Source organism: Ornithorhynchus anatinus, chromosome 2 (genome assembly GCF_004115215.2).
Source record: "Ornithorhynchus anatinus isolate Pmale09 chromosome 2, mOrnAna1.pri.v4, whole genome shotgun sequence".
NCBI lineage: Eukaryota > Metazoa > Chordata > Mammalia > Monotremata > Ornithorhynchidae > Ornithorhynchus > Ornithorhynchus anatinus.
Window position 1 is genome coordinate 9898693 of NC_041729.1, and position 18211 is coordinate 9916903.

At 53.4% G+C, this 18211-nt stretch overlaps 1 protein-coding gene across 1 annotated transcript in view; it reads right to left on the bottom strand.

The window, feature by feature from the left end:
• Nucleotides 1–18211, bottom strand: part of MMP17 (matrix metallopeptidase 17) — a 119695-nt gene that overhangs the window by 17335 nt on the left and 84149 nt on the right. The window contains exons 3-4 of the mRNA XM_029058562.2: nucleotides 15883–16003; nucleotides 1160–1443 (exon numbers count right to left, since the gene is read on the bottom strand). Of these exons, the coding sequence (XP_028914395.1) occupies nucleotides 1160–1443; nucleotides 15883–16003 (405 nt within the window). The remainder of the gene's footprint in view (nucleotides 1–1159; nucleotides 1444–15882; nucleotides 16004–18211) is intronic.

Genomic DNA, 18211 nt, shown 5'->3' on the forward strand with positions numbered 1-18211 from the left:
TCCAAATTCTGAACTGGCAGAGTTGTCATCTGGAGCGGGTTGCCTTGGGTTCCTTTGTGGATGCAAGGAACTTTGGGGTACACTGTTTTCCTACCCAAGGCGGGGGACTAGCTCAGATGATCTTTCAGGACATTTCTCCTTTGCTCCGGTGACATTCAGAAACATTTATATGTATGTGGGGGTGAGCGTGTTTACATTCAGTACGTGTACATGTGTGCACACGCACTTGTGTGCAGTGTGTGCACGTGTGAATATGTGTTTGCAGTGGGTGAATGTGTGTGTCCATGGGTTGCTGAAATGGGAAGACTGGAAGGGTGGGGGAGACAGACTGTGGAAGGATCTTGTTAACACAATAGTTAGAGATCTTAGTCAATTTTCAGGAGTCAGATCAAGTGTAAATGGAATCATTAGGCCCAGGCCCCGGCGGGACACGGTGAGTCTGGTGTAACAGGCTCATTAGCCGCTCATGCCTCCATCCCCGGTCCTGTCGCACTGTGGCAGCCTACTGGGAGGTCAGAGCCAGCCCCCGGCCCATTCTCTACCCTCTCCTGATTTAGTCTTGCCTCTTCAGGGCAGCCCAGTCCAACACGCAGGAGGGGCTCCGCCCAGTCAAGCAGGTCAGTCTCAGGGATGCTCAAAACCACTTTATCGGAGACCCTGGGCAGGGTTTGGGGGTGTGGCCCCATCATGTATGTGTTAAGGGAGCCATGCCAGTCCCCGACTCTCACATCAGTAAACGCGCCCCTTGTCCCATGGGCATTTTCCCTGACCCTGAGGAACGGGACTTCCGCATGAGTAGCAGTGAGTCAGAATCCCCTCTGGAAGGGCATGGGTGGGTCCCCGATGCCCCTGCCTGGGCTCCCAGAATGCCTCCTGCTGCAGCCCAACCAGCTCCACCAGCTCCTGGTCCCAGGGTGGGATGGTGGGGAGTGGTCTGAGAGGTGTGAGCAATCCATCCATCCATGGTATTTATTGAGCGTCTACCGTACAGAGCGCTGTACTAAGTGCTCAGAAGAGTACGAAAAAGCCAGTAGACACAATCCACGGTTGGCCAGTGGCGGCATCCAATCGGGCTCCCTCTAGACCGACCCTCAAGGAGTCTGGGTCGGGGAGAGAAAGGGCGCCCGGGGCGGTCCGTGTGGCTCCCACCCCAACGTACCCGAGGAGCGGAAGGTCCAGGACTCGTCGTCGTCGAAGTGCGTGTCCCCGGCCGTGTGGTGGTCACCGGGGAAGAAGGCGTGGGCCACGGTGCCGCCCGGCCCGTCGAAGGGGTAGCCGTCGGAGTGGTCGGCCTTAGAGAAGTCGATCTGGATGTCGGCGTGGCTGCCGGCTACCTCGTGGAAGTTGAGGGGCGTGATGTCGCTCCAAACCTTCAGGGCGTAGTACATCAGGGCCCGGACTGTGTCATGGCCTAGCTGCGACTCCCGGGGGAAAGTGCGGACCCTGGTGGAGGCGGGGAGGGCCGAGGGATCAGGCCCCAGCGATCCCCGGGGGTCCGAGGCCACGCGCAGTCTGAAGCCCAGAGCAGATAGGGGATGGCTCACTATGCTAGAATCTCCAATTAATCCACCCATCGATCAATCATATTCATTTTTTTTGGTTTTATGGTGCTTGTTAAGCATATACTATGTGCCAAGCACTGTCCTAAACCTTGGGGTAGGTACACGTTAATAAGGTCGAACGCAGTCCCTGTCCCGCATGGGGGCTCCCAGTCTTGATAATAATCATAATAATAATACTGGTATTTGTTAAGCGCTTACCATGTGCCATGCACTGTTCTAAGCGCTGGGGGAGATACAAGGTAAACAGGTTGTCCTACGTGGGGCTCACAATCTTAATCCCCACTTTACAGATAAAGTAACTGAGGCACAGAGAAGTTAAGTGGTTTGCCCAAAGTCACACAGCAGAAATGTGGCAGAACTGGGGTTAGACCCCATGTCCTCTGACTCCCAAGCCCATTCTCTTTCCACTAAGCTACGCTGCTTCTCTTGAGTAGGAGAGAGACCAGGCACTGAATCCCCATTTTACAGTTGAGGAAACTGAAGCACAGAAAAGTTAAGTTACTTGCCTATGGTCACCCAGCAAGCAATTGACCCAGCAATTGGCAGAGCTGGGATTAGAACCCGGCTCCTCTGACTCCCAGGCCCATGCTCTTTCCATTTGGCCATGCTGCTTTTGAGCACTTGCTGAGTGCGGGGCATTGTATGAAGTGCTTGGGAGAAGACAATATAATAGAATTGGTAGACACTTTCCCTGCCCACAACGAAGTTACAGTTTAGGTGGGGAGACAGATATGAATATACAAAAATTACAGATATGTGTACATAAGTGTTGTGGAGCTGAGCGGGGAGGTAAGTAAAGGGAGCAAATCTAAGTATAAGGGCAATGCAGAAGGGAGTGGGAGAAGAGGAAACGGAGGGCTGAGTGTCAGGGAAGGCCACTTGGAGGAGGTGTGCCTTCCATAAGGCTTTGAAAGTGGGGAGAGTTGATCATCTGTCGGACATGAAGAGAGAGGCCATTCCAGATCAGAGAGAGGATGTGGGCGAGAGGTCGGCAGTGAGATAGACGAGTTCGAGGTACAGCGAGTAGGTTAGCATTAGAGGAGTGAAGTGTCAGGGCCGGGTTGAGGTAGGAGAGTGGCGAGGCAAGGTAGGTGAAGGGGCAAGGTGAATGAGTGTTTTAAAGCTGGCGGGGCAGCCAACAACAAGACGGACCTCAGGGCTCAACGGGTTCATCCGTATCTCCCTCCTCATGCCGATGAAGGCCGCCTGGGGATAAAATACCTGCTCTCATTCATTCACTCACTTGCATTTATTGAGCATTTACTGTGTGAAAAGCACTGCACTAAGAGCTTGGGAGAGTACTCACACTCTCTTGGACAGGGAGCCCCAGGGGAAACAGTATGTCCATCTGATTATCTTGTATCTACCCCAGCGCTTTGCACAGTGTTTGGGATATAGCGAGCGCTCAACAAACACCTTCATGAATTCAGGAGCGCAGAGGAGGAGAGGCCGGAAAATGTGAAACTCTTTGGAGTCTATTAAAGCTGGAGGAGAGAGGCTTTTAGATCCCCGTGGGAAGCAGTTTAAGAGTCCGACAGCTTTAACTGAGCTGGTCATGGATCATTTCTAATTTTAAAAGTCAGAGGTGGAAAATGAAAGGTAAATCTCCTGGGAGCTGGGCCTTCAGAACTGGGCAGGAAATGAGAAAAACACGGTTGTATCTTTTCTCTCTCCTTCCCAGAAACCACGGCCAAGTGTCTCTTCGCAGGGCAGCGGGAAAGAAGTGATCCTGTCATACAACTAGTCACAGAAAGATATGCAATTGGACTCCCCCTTCGCCCCTTATTTTGGGTGTCCCCACCCTGCTGGGGTGGTTATAGTCCCAGCAGCAATCAATCAGTGACTGGTATTTATTGAGCGCTTACTGTGTGCAAAGTAATGTACTAGGCGCTTGGGAGAGTACAAAAGAGTGGTAGATACAACCCCTGCCCTCAAGGAGCTAACAGAGATGCAGCATAACCCAGTGGATAGAGCACAGACCTGGGAGTCGGAAGGACCTGGGTTCTAAGCCTGACTCTGCTGTCTGCTGTGTGACCTTGGGCAAGTCACTTCACTTCTCTGGGCCTCAATTACTTCATCTGTAAAGTGGGGATAAAGAGTGTGAGTCCCATGTGGAACAGGCACTGTGCCCAACCCAATTTGCTTCTATCCACCCCAGCGCTTAGTACAGTGCCTGGCACACAGTAAGTGCTTACCAAAGATCATAATTTTATTATTATCTCATTCAACCAGATATTTCAGGTGAGAATGGGTTGAGCAGAGGGGGGAAACACCCAGACACCACTTGACACACACCATGTGTGCTACTTCTCAGATTGGGATGAGTATGAAGTGCAGTTGGTTTGCAAAGTAAAAATCCCTCCTCAATCCCATTGTTGCATTATCGATGATGGGTCAGTCAGTCAGGCAATCATATTTATTGAGTTCTTTCTATGTGAGGAGCACTGTTCTAAGTGTTTGGGAGAATAGAGTACAACAATAAACAAATATATTCCTTGCCCACAGTGAGCTTACACTCTAGAGGCCCAGCCCCCACCCTGGGTACTGTCTCCTCGCCATCCACTAGGTGCTGGCCTTGACCCTCGAGGCCCTGCCTCCATGCCTTCTCCTTAGAGAAGCAGCGTGGTTCAGTGGAAAGAGCCCGGGCTTGGGAGTCAGAGATCATGGGTTCTAATCCCGGCTCTGCCACTTGCCAGCTGTGTGACTTTGGGGAAGTCACTTAACTTCTCTGAGCCTCAGTTCCCCCATCTGTAAAATGGGGATTAAAATTGTGAGCCCCACGCGGGACATCCTGATCAGCTTGTATCCCCCCAGCGCTTAGAACAATGCTTGGCACATAGTAAGCGCTTAACAAATACCTCCATTCTTTATTATTATTCCACCTGGCACAGGAACCCTTTTCTGGCTCCTGTCGCCTCTGGCCTTGCTCCTACGTGATTACTCCTCTGGATCACATTCAATGTATCCAATTTTCTAAATTAATTTGCTGGTGCTTTACTGAATTAACATCAGCTTCAAGAGGTTGACCTTTGGCCCCCAGGAGGGGCCCATACTCTCCCTCCAGTTCAGCTCCGGCCGACCTCTCGGGACCAATACCTCCCCGCCCCCCGCCCTTCAGCCCAGACCGCACTCCATCCCCACGCCTCAGACAGCAGCGTGAGGTCACTAAGCGAGACTGGAAGTCCTGGTCAAAGGGTGGGCAGGAGGCCTGGTGCCATATTGATGTTCACACCCGAGGAATTGCCTTTCTACCGAATTCCAATCCCCGAGTTCATCACTCTTTGGGAGCGGCTGGGCCTTTGTCTGAACTCCGAATGTGGAAAGGTTTTGGATGAAGGAGGGCTGACCTGCTGTTCACCATTTTCCAGAGGAACAAATGTGAGGAAAAGAGATTCATCATTCAATCGATAGCATTGCAATCGATATTATCGATGATATTTATTGAACACTTACTGTGTGTCAGAGCACTGTACTAAGCGTTTGAGAGAGTATTATACAAGAGATTGTTAGATACGTTCCCTGCCCACAGTGAGTTTACGGTCTGGGGGCAAGTAGCCTAAGAGCACGGGCTGGGGAGCCAGAGGTCATGGGTTCAAAGCCCGGCTCTGCTGCTTGTCAGCTGTGTGACTTTGAGCAAGTCACTTCACTTCTCTGTGCCTCAGTCACCGCACCTGTAAAACGGGGGTGAAGACTGTGAGCCCCATGTGCCTGATCACCTTGCATCCTCCCCAGCAGTTAGAACAGTGCTTTGCACATAGTAAGCGCTTAACAAATGCCATCATTATTATTAGTGTCGAGAGCCCATTCTAATCCCGACTCTGCCACCTGCTTGCTGTGTGACTTTGGGCAAGTCTTTTGCCTTCTCCAAGCCTTGGTTTCCTCATCTGTAAAATGGAGACAAGTACCTGTTCTCTCTCCCCACTAGACTGTGAACTTCTTATCATTTATCTGTCATTTGCCTGCTGTGTGACTTTGGGCAAGTCACTTAACTGCTCTGTGCCTCAGTTACCTCATCCTCAGTTACCTCATCTGTAAAATGGGGATTAAGGTTGTGAGCCCCATGTCAGAAATGGATTGGGTCCAACCTGGTTATCTTTCATCTACTCCAATATTTTGTTCAGTACTTGGCACATAGTAAGCGCTTAATAAATGTTACAATTAGAACAGTGCTTGGCACATAGTAAGCGCTTAACAAATACCATCGTTATTGCTAATTATTGAGTGCTTTTTCTATGCAGAGCTCTGTACTAAATACTTGGGAGAATACAGAGTTAGTAGGTACAAAATAACCACAAATTCTGATTAGCCTTAAGAAAGAACTTTCTGGTTGTCAAGATGAGAAACGTTTGGATTGGCTCCCATGGAAGGCTATGGAGCCTCCATTTCTGGAGAATTTTAAGAAAAGAACAGGAGCCCAGTTGCCCTGCATAGTTGAGCTGTTCACTGGCCCAGAAGCAGAGTGTTGGCGTGGATGACCTTCTAAGTGAAATGCCCAGAGTCCTTGGACCCTAGGCTTAACGGAGTCTCTGACCTAGCTATCAGAAGACAAGCTCAGAATAGGGCAATTTGAGGCCGGGGGTGGGGAGGGGGGGAAGAAAGGAGGGAAGAGGGGGAAGAGAGGGAGAGACAAAGAAAGCAAGAGTGGGAAAGAGAGAGAAAGGGAGTGAGAAGGAGTGAGGGGAGAGAGGGAGAGAGGGAGAAAGGAAGAGAAAGGGAGAGTGGAGAGAGAGAGGGAGAAAGGGAGGAGAATGATCCTGCTCTGTCAGGGAGGTGACTTTTTTGGAAATGAAGAGAAGCACGTATCCTTCCAGGGTGGCAGGGTGGAGGCAGTCCCTCCTCTTAGATCCCTCCAGTCACCTCTGGGCCCAGCCCAATCCAAAAAATCAATTTCTGTTTAATGAAAATGCTCCTCTGGGGGTTAAGCGACCCTGAGACTGGTGACTAAAATGGGGAAAAAAAACCAACAGAAAAAAAAGCACCCGAGAAATAAAATAAATGCCTGTAACCGCCAAACAACAGACCACAGCTCCCCTGATAAGCCAGATTGATTTTTCCTAATGGAAAACATCTCTGCTTGTCACCCCTGTGAAGGACAGCAAGGGGAGAAATATGACTTTCTGCTGGCTTAGTGTGGGTCCCCCTCAGAACCTGGGTCCCTGGGCCCCAGGACCGGAGCAGAGAGCTCTCTTCCCCTCTTCCTCCTCCTTCCTCTCCCTCCCCCCTACTCCCTGCCTCCTCTTCCTGCTTCCCAGCCCATCGTGGCCTGACGGGGCTTTTGACTGGGGCAGTTGCAGGCTCTGGGCCCTGGCGATGCCCATCACAACAGTTGGTCCTCAATTCATTCATTCATTCATTTAATCATATTTGTTGTGGGCTTACTGTGTGCAGAGCACCGTACTAAGTGCTTGGGCAAGTGCAGGACAACAATAAACAGTCATATTCTCTGCCCAAAACACATATTCTCTGCCCACATTGAACTTGCAGTTTAGAGACGGGGAGATAGATATTAACAAAAAAAAAAATCCTGGATCCCAAGAGTCACCTGCCTCTGTAAGGGACTCCAGAAGGCTTCCCTGTTCCCTCTTGGAAAAGTTTTCCCAGGCCTGCTGGATAGATGCCCCCCAAATGTGCCCCATCCTTGGTCCCACCCCCAAGATACGCCCTGCCTATGGTTCCTCCCCAAAGAGGTGCCCCACCAATGACCTCCTCCCTTTTCAGACTTGCCCTGCCCACAGCCCCTTCCCTGACGCATGCCCCACTCATACCTACCCAGGCTTGACATTAATCTGTGTTGAGGTGGCTCCTCCTCTCCCACCAGCCCAGATTAAAAAAAAAATGTATCTGTTAAGCACTTACTATTTGCCAAGCACTGTATTAAGCCCTGGGGTAGATACAAGCTAATCAGGTTGGACACAGTCCATGTCCGAAATGGGGCTCCCAGTCTTAATCTCCATTTTACAGATGAGGTAACTGAGGCGCAGAGCAGGTAAGTGACTTGCCCAAAGTGACCCAGCAGGCAAATGACAAAGCCGGGAGTAGAACACAAGTCCTTCTGACTCCCAGGCCCATCCTCTTTGCACAAATAATAATAATAATGATAGCATTACTTGTTAAGCACTTCTTATGTGCCAGGCACTATGCTACGTGCTGGAGAAGATACAAGATAATCGGGTTGGACAACATTCCCCGTCGCATAAGGGGTTCACAATCCTAATCCTCGTTTTACAGATGAGGAAACTGAGGGCCGTGGAAGTGAAGTGGCTTGCACTAGAGGCCACACTGCTCACCGAATGCCTTCCACTAGTCCTTTCAGGCCTCGACTTCCTTAGGCTGAGAGATGGAGAGAGGAACAAGGGTCCCCTTGTAGCTGGGAAGGAAGGATTGCCCCTGCCTGCCCCTAGCCTGGCCCCTAACCCTGGCAGCAGCAGCTCCACAGGGGCGGGATGGTGAAGAGGACTGCCGGCCGCCCAGGGCCGGTGCTCCCTGGTGCGAGAGAGGGAGGGAGGGAGGGAGGGGAGGCGGCCCCTTGCAGAGCCCTGAGCACGGCCCCCGAGCTGAAACTTCCAAACGAAGATCGACACCCCGTTCCTGCTCTCCCCCTCCTTCTCCCCGCATCTTCTCTCCTAGGTTCACTGCCCTGGGTTGGTGCCTCTGCCTCTCCACTCTCAGCTCATCCTCCAGACTGTTAGCTTCTTGTGGGCAGGGAATGTGTCTGTTTATTGTTAGAGTGTACTCTCCCAAATGCTTAGTTCAGTGCTCTGCACAGAGTAAGCGCTCAATATGATCGAATGAATGAGAGGGCGAGCTGATTGAGTGCTACAAAGCAGACGATGAGGAGTTTTAGTTTGAGGAAGAGGTGGATGGGCAGCGCTGGGAGCTTTTAAGTTGTGGGGAGACATGGACAGAACTGTTTTTCAGAAAAATGACCAGGGCAGCATCCCTTCCCCTTATCGGTCAATCAATCGATTGTATTTATTGAGTACTACGTGCAGAGCACTGTTCTACATGCTTTGGAGTGTACAACGGAATTAGCAGACACGTTCCCTGCCTGTCACGAGCGTGCCGTCTAGAGGTGGAGGCGGTAATTAATATGAATAAATAAGTAATTTATATATATGATTTAAAGATATGTACTAAAGTGCTGTGGGGTTGGGGATGGGGAGACTATCAAGTGTCCAACGGTCACAGATTGAGGTGCAGAGACGACACAGAAGGGTAAGCGAGGCGGGGAAATGAAGGCTTAATCGGGGAAGGCCTCTTGGAGGAGATGTGACCTTAGTAATGGTTTGAAGAGAGAGAGAGAGAGTGAGGTGGTCTGGTGCATAATAGAGAAGCAGCGTGGCTCAGTGGAAAGAGCACGGGCTTGGGAGTCAGAGGGCGTGGGTTCGAATCCCGTCTCTGCCACTTGTCAGCTGTGTGCCTGTGGGGAAGTCACTTATCTTCTCTGTGCCTCAGTTCCCTTATCTGTAAAATGGGGATTAAGACTGTGAGCCCCACGGGGAACCACCTGATGACCCTGTATCTACCCCAGCACTTAGAACAGTGCTCTGCACATAGTAGGCGCTTAACAAATACCATAATAATAATAATAACGATTTTTGTGAAGCACTTACAATGTGCTGAGCATCGTTCTAAGTGATGGGATAGATACAAGGTAATCGGGTTGCCCCACGTGGGGCTCACCATCTTAATTCCCATTTTCCAGATGAGGTCACTGAGGCACAGAGAAGTGAAGCGATTTGCCCAAAGTCACGTGGCTGGCAAGGGATGGAGGCGGGATTAGAACCCACGGCTTCTGACTCCCAGGCCCGGGTGATTTCCACTGAGCCAGGCTGCTTCTCTAAGCATAAGGAGGGGGAGGGAGCACCAGGCAAGAGGAATGGCTCTGTTACCTCTCTCAGTTTCCCTCTAGGCTTCTGCCCTCCTCCCGCCACGGGGCCCACGACCCCAGCCTGCGGATGCGGGGCCGGGTGCGGGTGGAGGCCGCGATGCGGCCCCTAGAGCTCCCGGAGCGAAGCGAAGTCCGGGTGCGGGCATCAGGCAACCCATCTCCCCACTCCAAGTGCTCTCAACCCCCAGTGATCCCGGCTCCTGACCCCGAGTGCTCCTGGCTCCGAAGCCCATCTTGGTCCCGACCCACAGTGCTCCCAGCTCTGCAGGCTCCCTGCTCCCTGGCCCATGGGCTCCCCGCTCTGCCAGGAGCTCCAGACCAATCGGCCCCCACCCCGAGGGCCTCGGGCCTAGGCCCCGGGCCTGCGGAGAACGGTCCCCCACCCGGCCCTCGGCTAGTCTCCCCAGGAGCTGGGCCAGGGCCAGGGCCATGGGCCTCTCCCAGCTGCCCTGCTCAGGAGGGCCCGGGTTTCTGCTTGCTCTCCCTGCACCGACTCTGTTTCTCCATTTCAACTTTGCATGGAAGCCTGACCTGGGCCACCGGGCAGAAGCTGGAGGAAAGGGAAGTCTTCGGCGGCTCAAGTTGGTCCCTTCCTTTCAGTCCCCCGGCAGGAGGGGGCTTCGCCCACTCCCGTGCCTCTTCAATAAGATGAAAAGGCCTCTCCTCAAAGCCCACCGCTTTCAGGATCATCCGACTCTCCTCTCCCTGCCTGGCTCTCACCTCTGCCAGGTGCAGCCGGAGTGTGGGTGGGCAGGTTGCTCACAGGTGAGGGGGGTTCAACTACCATCTCTCTGCAGATGATTCCCAAATCTATCTCTCCAGCCCCAACCCCTCTCCTCCTTCCCTGCAGTCTCACATTTCCACCTGTCTTCGGGATATCCCTACCTGGATGCCTCACAGACACCTCAAAACAGAACTCATCTTCCCACCCAAACCCAGTCCTCCCCCTGACTTTCCTATCACTGTAGACAGCACCACCATCCTTCCGTTCTCATCAGCCCAAAAACTTGGCATTATTCATTCATTCAATCGTATTTACTGAGTGCTTACTGTGTGCAGAGCACTGTACTAAGCGCTTGGAAAGTACAATTCAGCAACAGATAGAGGCAATCCCTACCCAACAACAGTCTCACAGTCTAGAAGGGGGGAGACAGACAACAAAACAAGTAGACAGGCATCAATACCATCAAAATAGATAAATAGAATCATAGATATATACACATCATTAATAAAATAGAGTAATAAATAATATATACAAATACACACAAATGCTGTGGAGGGGGAAGGGGGTAGAGCAGAGGGAGGGAGTAGGGGCGATGGGGAGGGGAGGAGGAGCAGAGGGAAAGGGAGGGTTCAGTCTGGGAAGGCCTCCCGGAGGAGGTGAGCTCTCAGTAGGGCTTTGAAGAGGGGAAGAGAGTTAGTTTGGCGGATGTGAGGAGGGAGGGCGTTCCAGGTCGGAGGAAGGACGGGGGCCAGGGGTCGACGGCGGGACAGGAGGGAACGAGGCACCGTGAGAAGGTTAGTGGCAGGGGAGCAGAGTGTGCGGGCTGGGCTGCAGGAGAGAAGAGAGGTGAGGTAGGAGGGGGGAAGGTGACGCAGAGCTTTGAAACCAAGAGTGAGGAATTTTAGTTTCATGTGAAGGTTAATAGGCAACCACTGGAGATTTTTGAGGAGGGGAGTGACATGCCCAGAGCTTTTCGGTAAAAAGATAAGCCAGGCAGCGGAGTGAAGTATAGATTGAAGCGGGGAGAGACAGGAGCTTGGGAGATCCTCGACTCATCTCTCTCATTAGACCCACACAATCAATCTGTCGCAGAATCCTGTCGGTTTTACATTCACCACATTTCTAGAATCTGCCCTTTCCTTTCCATCCAAACAGCTACCGCACTGATCCAAGCATTCATCATTTCCCATCTTGACTAATGCATCAGCCTGTTCGCTGACCTTCCTGCCTCTGGATTCTCCCCTCTCCAGTGCATACTTCACTCTGCTGCCTGGATCATTTTTCTAAAAAATGTTCGGTCCATGCTCCCCACTCCTCAACCTCCAGTGGTTGCCCATTTGCCTCCACATCACACAGAAACTCCTCACCACTGGCTTTACGGCATTCAGTCAGCTCTCTCCCTCCTAGCTGACCTTGCTGATTTCCTACGACCCAACCCAACCCACACGCTCCTCTAATGCCAACCTGCTCTGTACCTCGATCTCGTTTTTCTTGTCACCGAGCCTGTACCTACGTCCTCCCTCCCGTGCTCACGTCCTCCCTCTAGCCTGGAACTCCTTTCCCCCTTGTATCCGAGAGTCTGTAACTCTCCCCGCTTTAAAAACCCTCTTAAAATAGTATCTGCTCCGAGGTCTTCCCACACTAAGTCCTTGATTTCACCTATCTACTTTCCCCTCTGCATCGACAATGCACATGACTGTGTATCCCTTAAGCGCTTTGATACTCCCCCTAACCTCACAAAACTTATGCAAATATTCTAACACTATTTCCCCTATTCCAATCTATTTTAATGTCTGTCTTCCCTTGTAGACTTCCTTGTGGGCAAAGATTGCATCTACCAACTCCGTTGTGCTTCCCCAAGTGCTTCGTACAGTGTTCTGCACACGGTAAGTACTCAATAAATATCAACTGACAGATTGAGGGGTGGACACTCTGAGGAAATGTGACTTGATAGGGTGGAGTGGTTTGTTGTGGAGGGTGGGAGTCTTCCAGTCTTGCCCCCTGGCCCTGCCGGAAGGAGAGAACGGGAAGACACAACCAGGACATAACTTAAATGGTGCCTGTTCTGCCAGGCGATCTGAAAGCACCCTCCGTCCTCTCTGTCCCCACCTCCCACTCCAGACGCACCCCTAAAAAGGGATCAGAAGCCCTTCCAGACCCTCTGTGATGCACCTGGAGCTAGTTTAAAGGGCCAGAGTTGCCAGTGAACGCCGACGGGGAGGAACAGGGCTTGGTTCAAAGAGCTTGGGAATCAGCCCAGTTCTTCCTGCTCTGCTCCTGGCCTCTTCCTTCTTTACAAGGCTGGAGGAGAAGGAGGAAGAGGGAGACGATGCCTGGAAAAATACCTTTCGTAGGGCAGATCCATAAACACCCAACAGGTCGTTACTTGGGGTACACCTTTTTGGTGGAGTTGGTCTCGGCTGGAATTGGATTGGTTCGAGGGGGCCTGTGGGGTGTGGGTCTGGTCAGTTTCTAATCCCGACCACCACTTGTCTGCTGTGTGACCTTGGGCAAGTCACTTTACTTCTCTGTGCCTGTCACCTCCTTAAAATAGGGATTGAGACTGTGAGCCCCACATGGGACTGGGACTGTGTGCAACTCGATTTGCTTGTATCCACCCTATCGCTCAGTATTCTGCCTGGCACACAGTAAGTGCTTAACAAATGATATAATTATTATTACTATTATTTCCCATCTTTCCCTTTGCTCTACTTACTCTGATCCTTGGGATGATGATGATGATGATGGTATTTGTTAAGTGCTTACTGTGTGCCAAGCGCTGTTCTAAGCACTGGGGGGAATACAAGGTAATCAAGTTGTCCCACGTGGGGCGCCCAGTCTTAATACCCATTTTACAGATGAGATAACAGAGGCACAGAGAAATGAAGTGACTTGCCCAAAGTCACACAGCTGACAAGTGGCGGAGCCAGGATTAGAACCTATGACCTCGACTCTCAAGCCCGTGCTCTTTCCACTAAGCCATGCTGAAATGAGACCTGAATTCAGGTTTAGCTGCTGGGTCTGGAATTTGGGTTCGTTAGCCCGGGGCTTCCAGGTCCCAGGCTTGGCCTGGGATTCTCCTGCCATCCATCCGCTGGGAAGGACAGATGCACGTCGGGGATGGGGGGACTTGACTTCTTAGGGAGAATGATGGCATGTGGGACCTTTTTAGGGGCTCAGAAGGAGGTCTCCACCTTGGCCAGCCAAGGGGTGAAAGGTCAAAGGTACTGGGCAGCTGCGGAGGAAGGAAGGGAGGAAAGGGAGGGTTTGAAGGAGAAGGTGGAGGGGGAAGGGTGTGGGAGGGAGGGGAGGGGAGCGTGGAGAGGGATCCCTTAAGGCCCAGCAGGGGTCCGGAAAGAGGGAGAGAGGCAGCCGGATCCAAGACATCTGCCGGGGGCCGGGGAGAGCCGGAGTGGAGCTGTGTTCCTCCAGCTGCGGCCCTGCTCAAGGAGCCAGCTGGCTCCTCCGTCCTGAGGGGAGAAACGTCTGCTCTCCCGGCCCACCTGGCTCCTCGGCTCGGGGCAGGCAAGGCGGTGGGAACGGAAGAAAAGGCGGGGAAAACCACGAAGGCCAGCTGGGGGTGGGGGGGGGGTGTGGTGTGTCAAGAAGCAGCGGGGCTTAGTGGAAAGAACTCGGGCATAGGAGTCGGAGGTCTTGGGTTCTAATCCCAGCTCTGCCACTTATCAGCTATGTGACTTTGGGCAAGTCACTTCACTTCTCTGTGCCTCAGTTACCTCTCCTGTAAAATGGGGATTAAGACCGTGAGCCCCACGTGGGACAGCCGGATTACCTTGTATAAAGCCCAATGCTTAGAAGAGTGCTTGGCACATAGTAAGTGCTTAACAAATACCATTATTATTATTATGAGAAATAATAAGTATGGTATTTGTTCATTCATTCAAGCATATTTATTGAGCGCTTACCGTGTGCAGAGCACTGCATTAAGGGCTTGGAAAGTACAATTGGGCAACAGATAGAGACAGTCCCTACCCAGCAACGGGCTCAAAGTCTAGTGCCAAGCAGTGTTCTAAGCGCAAGGGTAGATACAAGGCAATCAGGTTGTCCCACGTGCGGCTCACAGTCTTAATCCCAATTATACAGATGAGGGAACTGGGGCACAGAGAAGTTAAGTAGCTTGCCCAAGGTCACACAGCAGACAAGTGGCGGAGTCGGGATCAGAACCCACATCCTCTGACTTCCATCTCTCTTTTTCCCCTTAGTGTCCGTCACGTGGAGGGTCCGTGGGGTGGAGATGGTTGCCTATCAACCTCCGCGTGAAACAAAAACTTCTCACTCTAGGCTTCGAGGGTCTCCATCACCTTGCCCCCTCCTACCTCTCCTCCCTTCTCTCTTTCCACCGCCCACCCCGCACGCTCCGCTCCTCCGCCGCCCACCTCCTCGCCGTCCCTCGGTCAGGCCCGTCCCGCCGTCGACCCCCGGGCCGCGTCCTCCCGCGGTCCCGGAACGCCCTCCCTCCTCACCTCCGCCAAACTCATTCTCTTCCCCTCTTCAAAACCCTACTGAGAGCTCACCTCCTCCAGGAGGCCTTCCCACCCTGAGCTCCCCTTTCCCTCTGCTCCCCTTCCCCTCCCCTCCCACCCACCCTCTGCTCTTCCCCCTTCCCCTCAGCACTGTGCTCATTTGTATATATTATTTATTACCCTATTTATTTTGTTAAGGAGGTGTACATCTCCTTGATTCTATTTATCTTGATGATGTTGTCTTGTTTTCTTGCCTTCCGCTCTGCCGTCTGTCTCCCCGTTTTAGACTGGGAGCCCGTCATCGGGCAGGGATGGTCTCTCTCTGTTGCCGAATTGTCCATTCCAAACGGTTAGTACAGTGCTCTGCATGCACATAGTAAGCGCTCAGTAAATACGTGGCTCAGTGGAAAAAGCCCAGGCTTAGGAGTCAGAAGCCATGAGTTCTAATCCTGACTCCGCCACCTGTCAGCTGGGTGACTTTGGGCAAGTCACTTCACTTCTTGGTGCCTCAGTTCCCTCATCTGTAAAATGGGGATTAACTGGGAGCCTCACGTGGGACAACCTGATTCCCCCGTGTCTCCCCCAACGCTTAGAACAGTGCTCTGCACATAGTAAGCGCTTAACAAATACCAACATTATTATTAGTAGTAGTATCGAATAAATGAATGAATGAATGATCCGGGGCCTTTCCCGCCCTCCTCACAGGGCCCCGCCCGCCCCGCCCCTAAGGACAGACCGCGCCCCCTGATAGGCCCGCCCCGACCAGGCCACGCCCCGCAGGACAGACCTCGCCCCCTGATAGGCCCGCCCTCCACAGGCCCCGCCCCTCCGGACAGACCACGCCCCCGATAGGCTCGCCCTGCACAGGCCCCGCCCCTCCGGACAGACCTCGCCCCCTGATAGGCCCGCCCTCCACAGGCCCCGCCCCTCCGGACAGACCACGCCCCCGGATAGGCCCGCCCTGCACAGGCCCCGCCTCCACAGCGCCTCAAGGCCCCGCCCCTCCGGACACACCTCGCCCCCTGATAGGACCGTCCGGCCCCGCCCCTCACCCCAGGCCCCGCCCCCGAATGATAATCTCGATGATGTCATCTGTTCAGCGCTGACTCTGCGCCAGGCGCCGCTCTAAGCGGTAGAGGCAGTGCTGCTCTACGCTCACCCTGGGGCCCCGGGCTCGCCCGGCCCCGCCCCCGCCCCCCTCCCCGCTCCGTGCGGGCCGCTCACCTCCACGACAGGTTCCTCTTGCTCCACCTGGTGGCCGCCGGCGCCTGGCGCTTGGCGCGGGTCGCGGCGAGGTCGGGGAGGGAGCAGCGCGGCGTCTTCATCAGCTCCAGCGTCGCCTCGTCTACGCGGCGCCGGGAGGGACGGGAGGGAACGACCGGCAGGGGGCGCTCAGGCTCGGGAACGCGACCCCCGACGGCAGGGTGGGGAAGGGAACGGCCGGCAGGGGGCGCTCAGGCTCGGGAACGCGACCCCCGACGGCAGGGTGGGGAAGGGAACGGCCGGCAGGGGGCGCTCAGGCTCGGGAACGCGACCCCCGACGGCAGGGTGGGGAAGGGAACGGCCGGCAGGGGGCGCTCAGGCTCGGGAACGCGACCCCCGACGGCAGGGTGGGGAAGGGAACGACCGGCAGGGGGCGCTCAGGCTCGGGAACGCGACCCCCGACGGCAGGGTGGGGAAGGGAACGGCCGGCAGGGGGCGCTCAGGCCCGGCCGCCTCCCCCCTCCCCCCAATAATAATTCGTTAATAATAATAATAATAATGTTGGTTAAGCGCTTATTACGTGCAGAGCACTGTTCTAAGCGCTGGGGGAGATACAGGGGAATGAGGTTCTCCCACGAGAGGCTCACAGTCTTCACCCCCATTTTACAGATGAGGGAACTGAGGCCCAGAGAAGTGAAGTGACTTGGCCAAGGTCACACAGCAGACGAGTGGCAGAGCTGGGATTAGAACCCATGACCGTCTGGCTCCCAGGCCCGTGCTCTACCCGCTACGCCATGCTGCTAGGTGCTTACTGCGTACCAGGCACTGTGCTAAACACTAGGGTAGATATAAGATTTGCTCTCAGGGTCTCCCCTGGAGAGTTTCCAGGAGTCTACCAGTCTTGCCTATGGGAGGGAGAGTCAAGCAGGGGCCTACCCATTCCCTTCCTAGCTTGGGGAGTGGCTAGCGCGTGGCAGGCCATCGGCTACAAGTCAAAACTCACCCATGCTGGGCAGCAGCGGCACGGGAGACAGTCGAGGGCAGAGATTTGAATTTACCGCGTGGAAGGCGGCCATGGTAAACCACTTCCATATTTTTACTAAGAAAACCCTAGGGATCCACTACCAGAACGATTGCAGATGGAGAGCAGGGCGTTCTGGAAGAGATGTGTCCGTGGTGTCGCTATGGGTCGGAAAAGACTTGACGGCACAAAACAAGATGCAAGATAATGGGGCTGGACACAGTCCCTATCCCACAAGGGGCTCACAGTGTTAATCTCCATTTTACAGATGAGGAAACTGAGGTGCAGAGAATCCATCACTCAGGGGGTATTTATTGAGCACTTGCCGTGTGCAGAGCACTGTATTAAGTGCTTGGGAGAGTACGATACAACAGAATTAGCACTTTCACAGAGACAAGTATCTTGACCAAGGTCACAGAGCAGATAAAGTGACAGAGCTGGGATTAGAACACAGATCCTCTGACTCACAGGCCCATCTCTTTCCACGTTCCCAAGGGCACAGCAAGGGGTGCGGGTGCAGTCACTTCTTCCCAGGAGGAAACCTTGGGAGTGTGTGGTGAGGGTGGGACTGCCCCAGGGCAGTGAGCCTCTGAAGGGCAGAAGTGACCTCCCCCTCTGCTCCCCAGTCTTCCCCAATCTCATCCCTGCCTTACTACACTGGGAAGAATTGTATGAGAGTGGGAAGGATGACTTCCAAGGTAGCTAGGACCCAATCAACCAATCGACTAATAGTATTTACTGATCCTAGGGGTTGTGTGCAGAGCTCTGTACTAAGCACTCGGGTGAGGACAATACAGTTTACATACCTGATCCCTGCCAAGGAGCTCACAGGCCTTCAGGAGGCTCAACACTCAGTTATGGGCTCTAAGACCTCCGCTCTTCAGGTTTGCGAGGTAAAAGGTGAGTGCTCTTGGCTCCTGGCTCCTCTAGGGTCCCTTGGAGAACCTATCCAGAAGCTTCCCCATCCGCATTCAGAGCATCCGGGAAGCGGGCTTGGGAAGAGGGGCTCAGGACTTCTGTCCTGAATCAACACCCTCCCTTTGCCTGCATACCTACTGCTGCCTCAGGGAAAACATTGCACTCTTCATTCATTTCACCTCGGCCCCACAGCACTTACGTCCATATCCGTTACTTATTTTCACGTCTGTCCCCCCTCTAGACTGTAAGGCAGGGAACGTGTCTACCCGTGTTGTACTGTACTCTCCCAAGTGTTCAGTAGAGGTTTCTGCACACAGTAAGTGCTCAATAAAAACCACTGATTGACTGACTCACTGAACTCTGTTCCCGTGCCCTGGGCCACGCAGGGGAAGCATCAGGTCGTGCCTACGA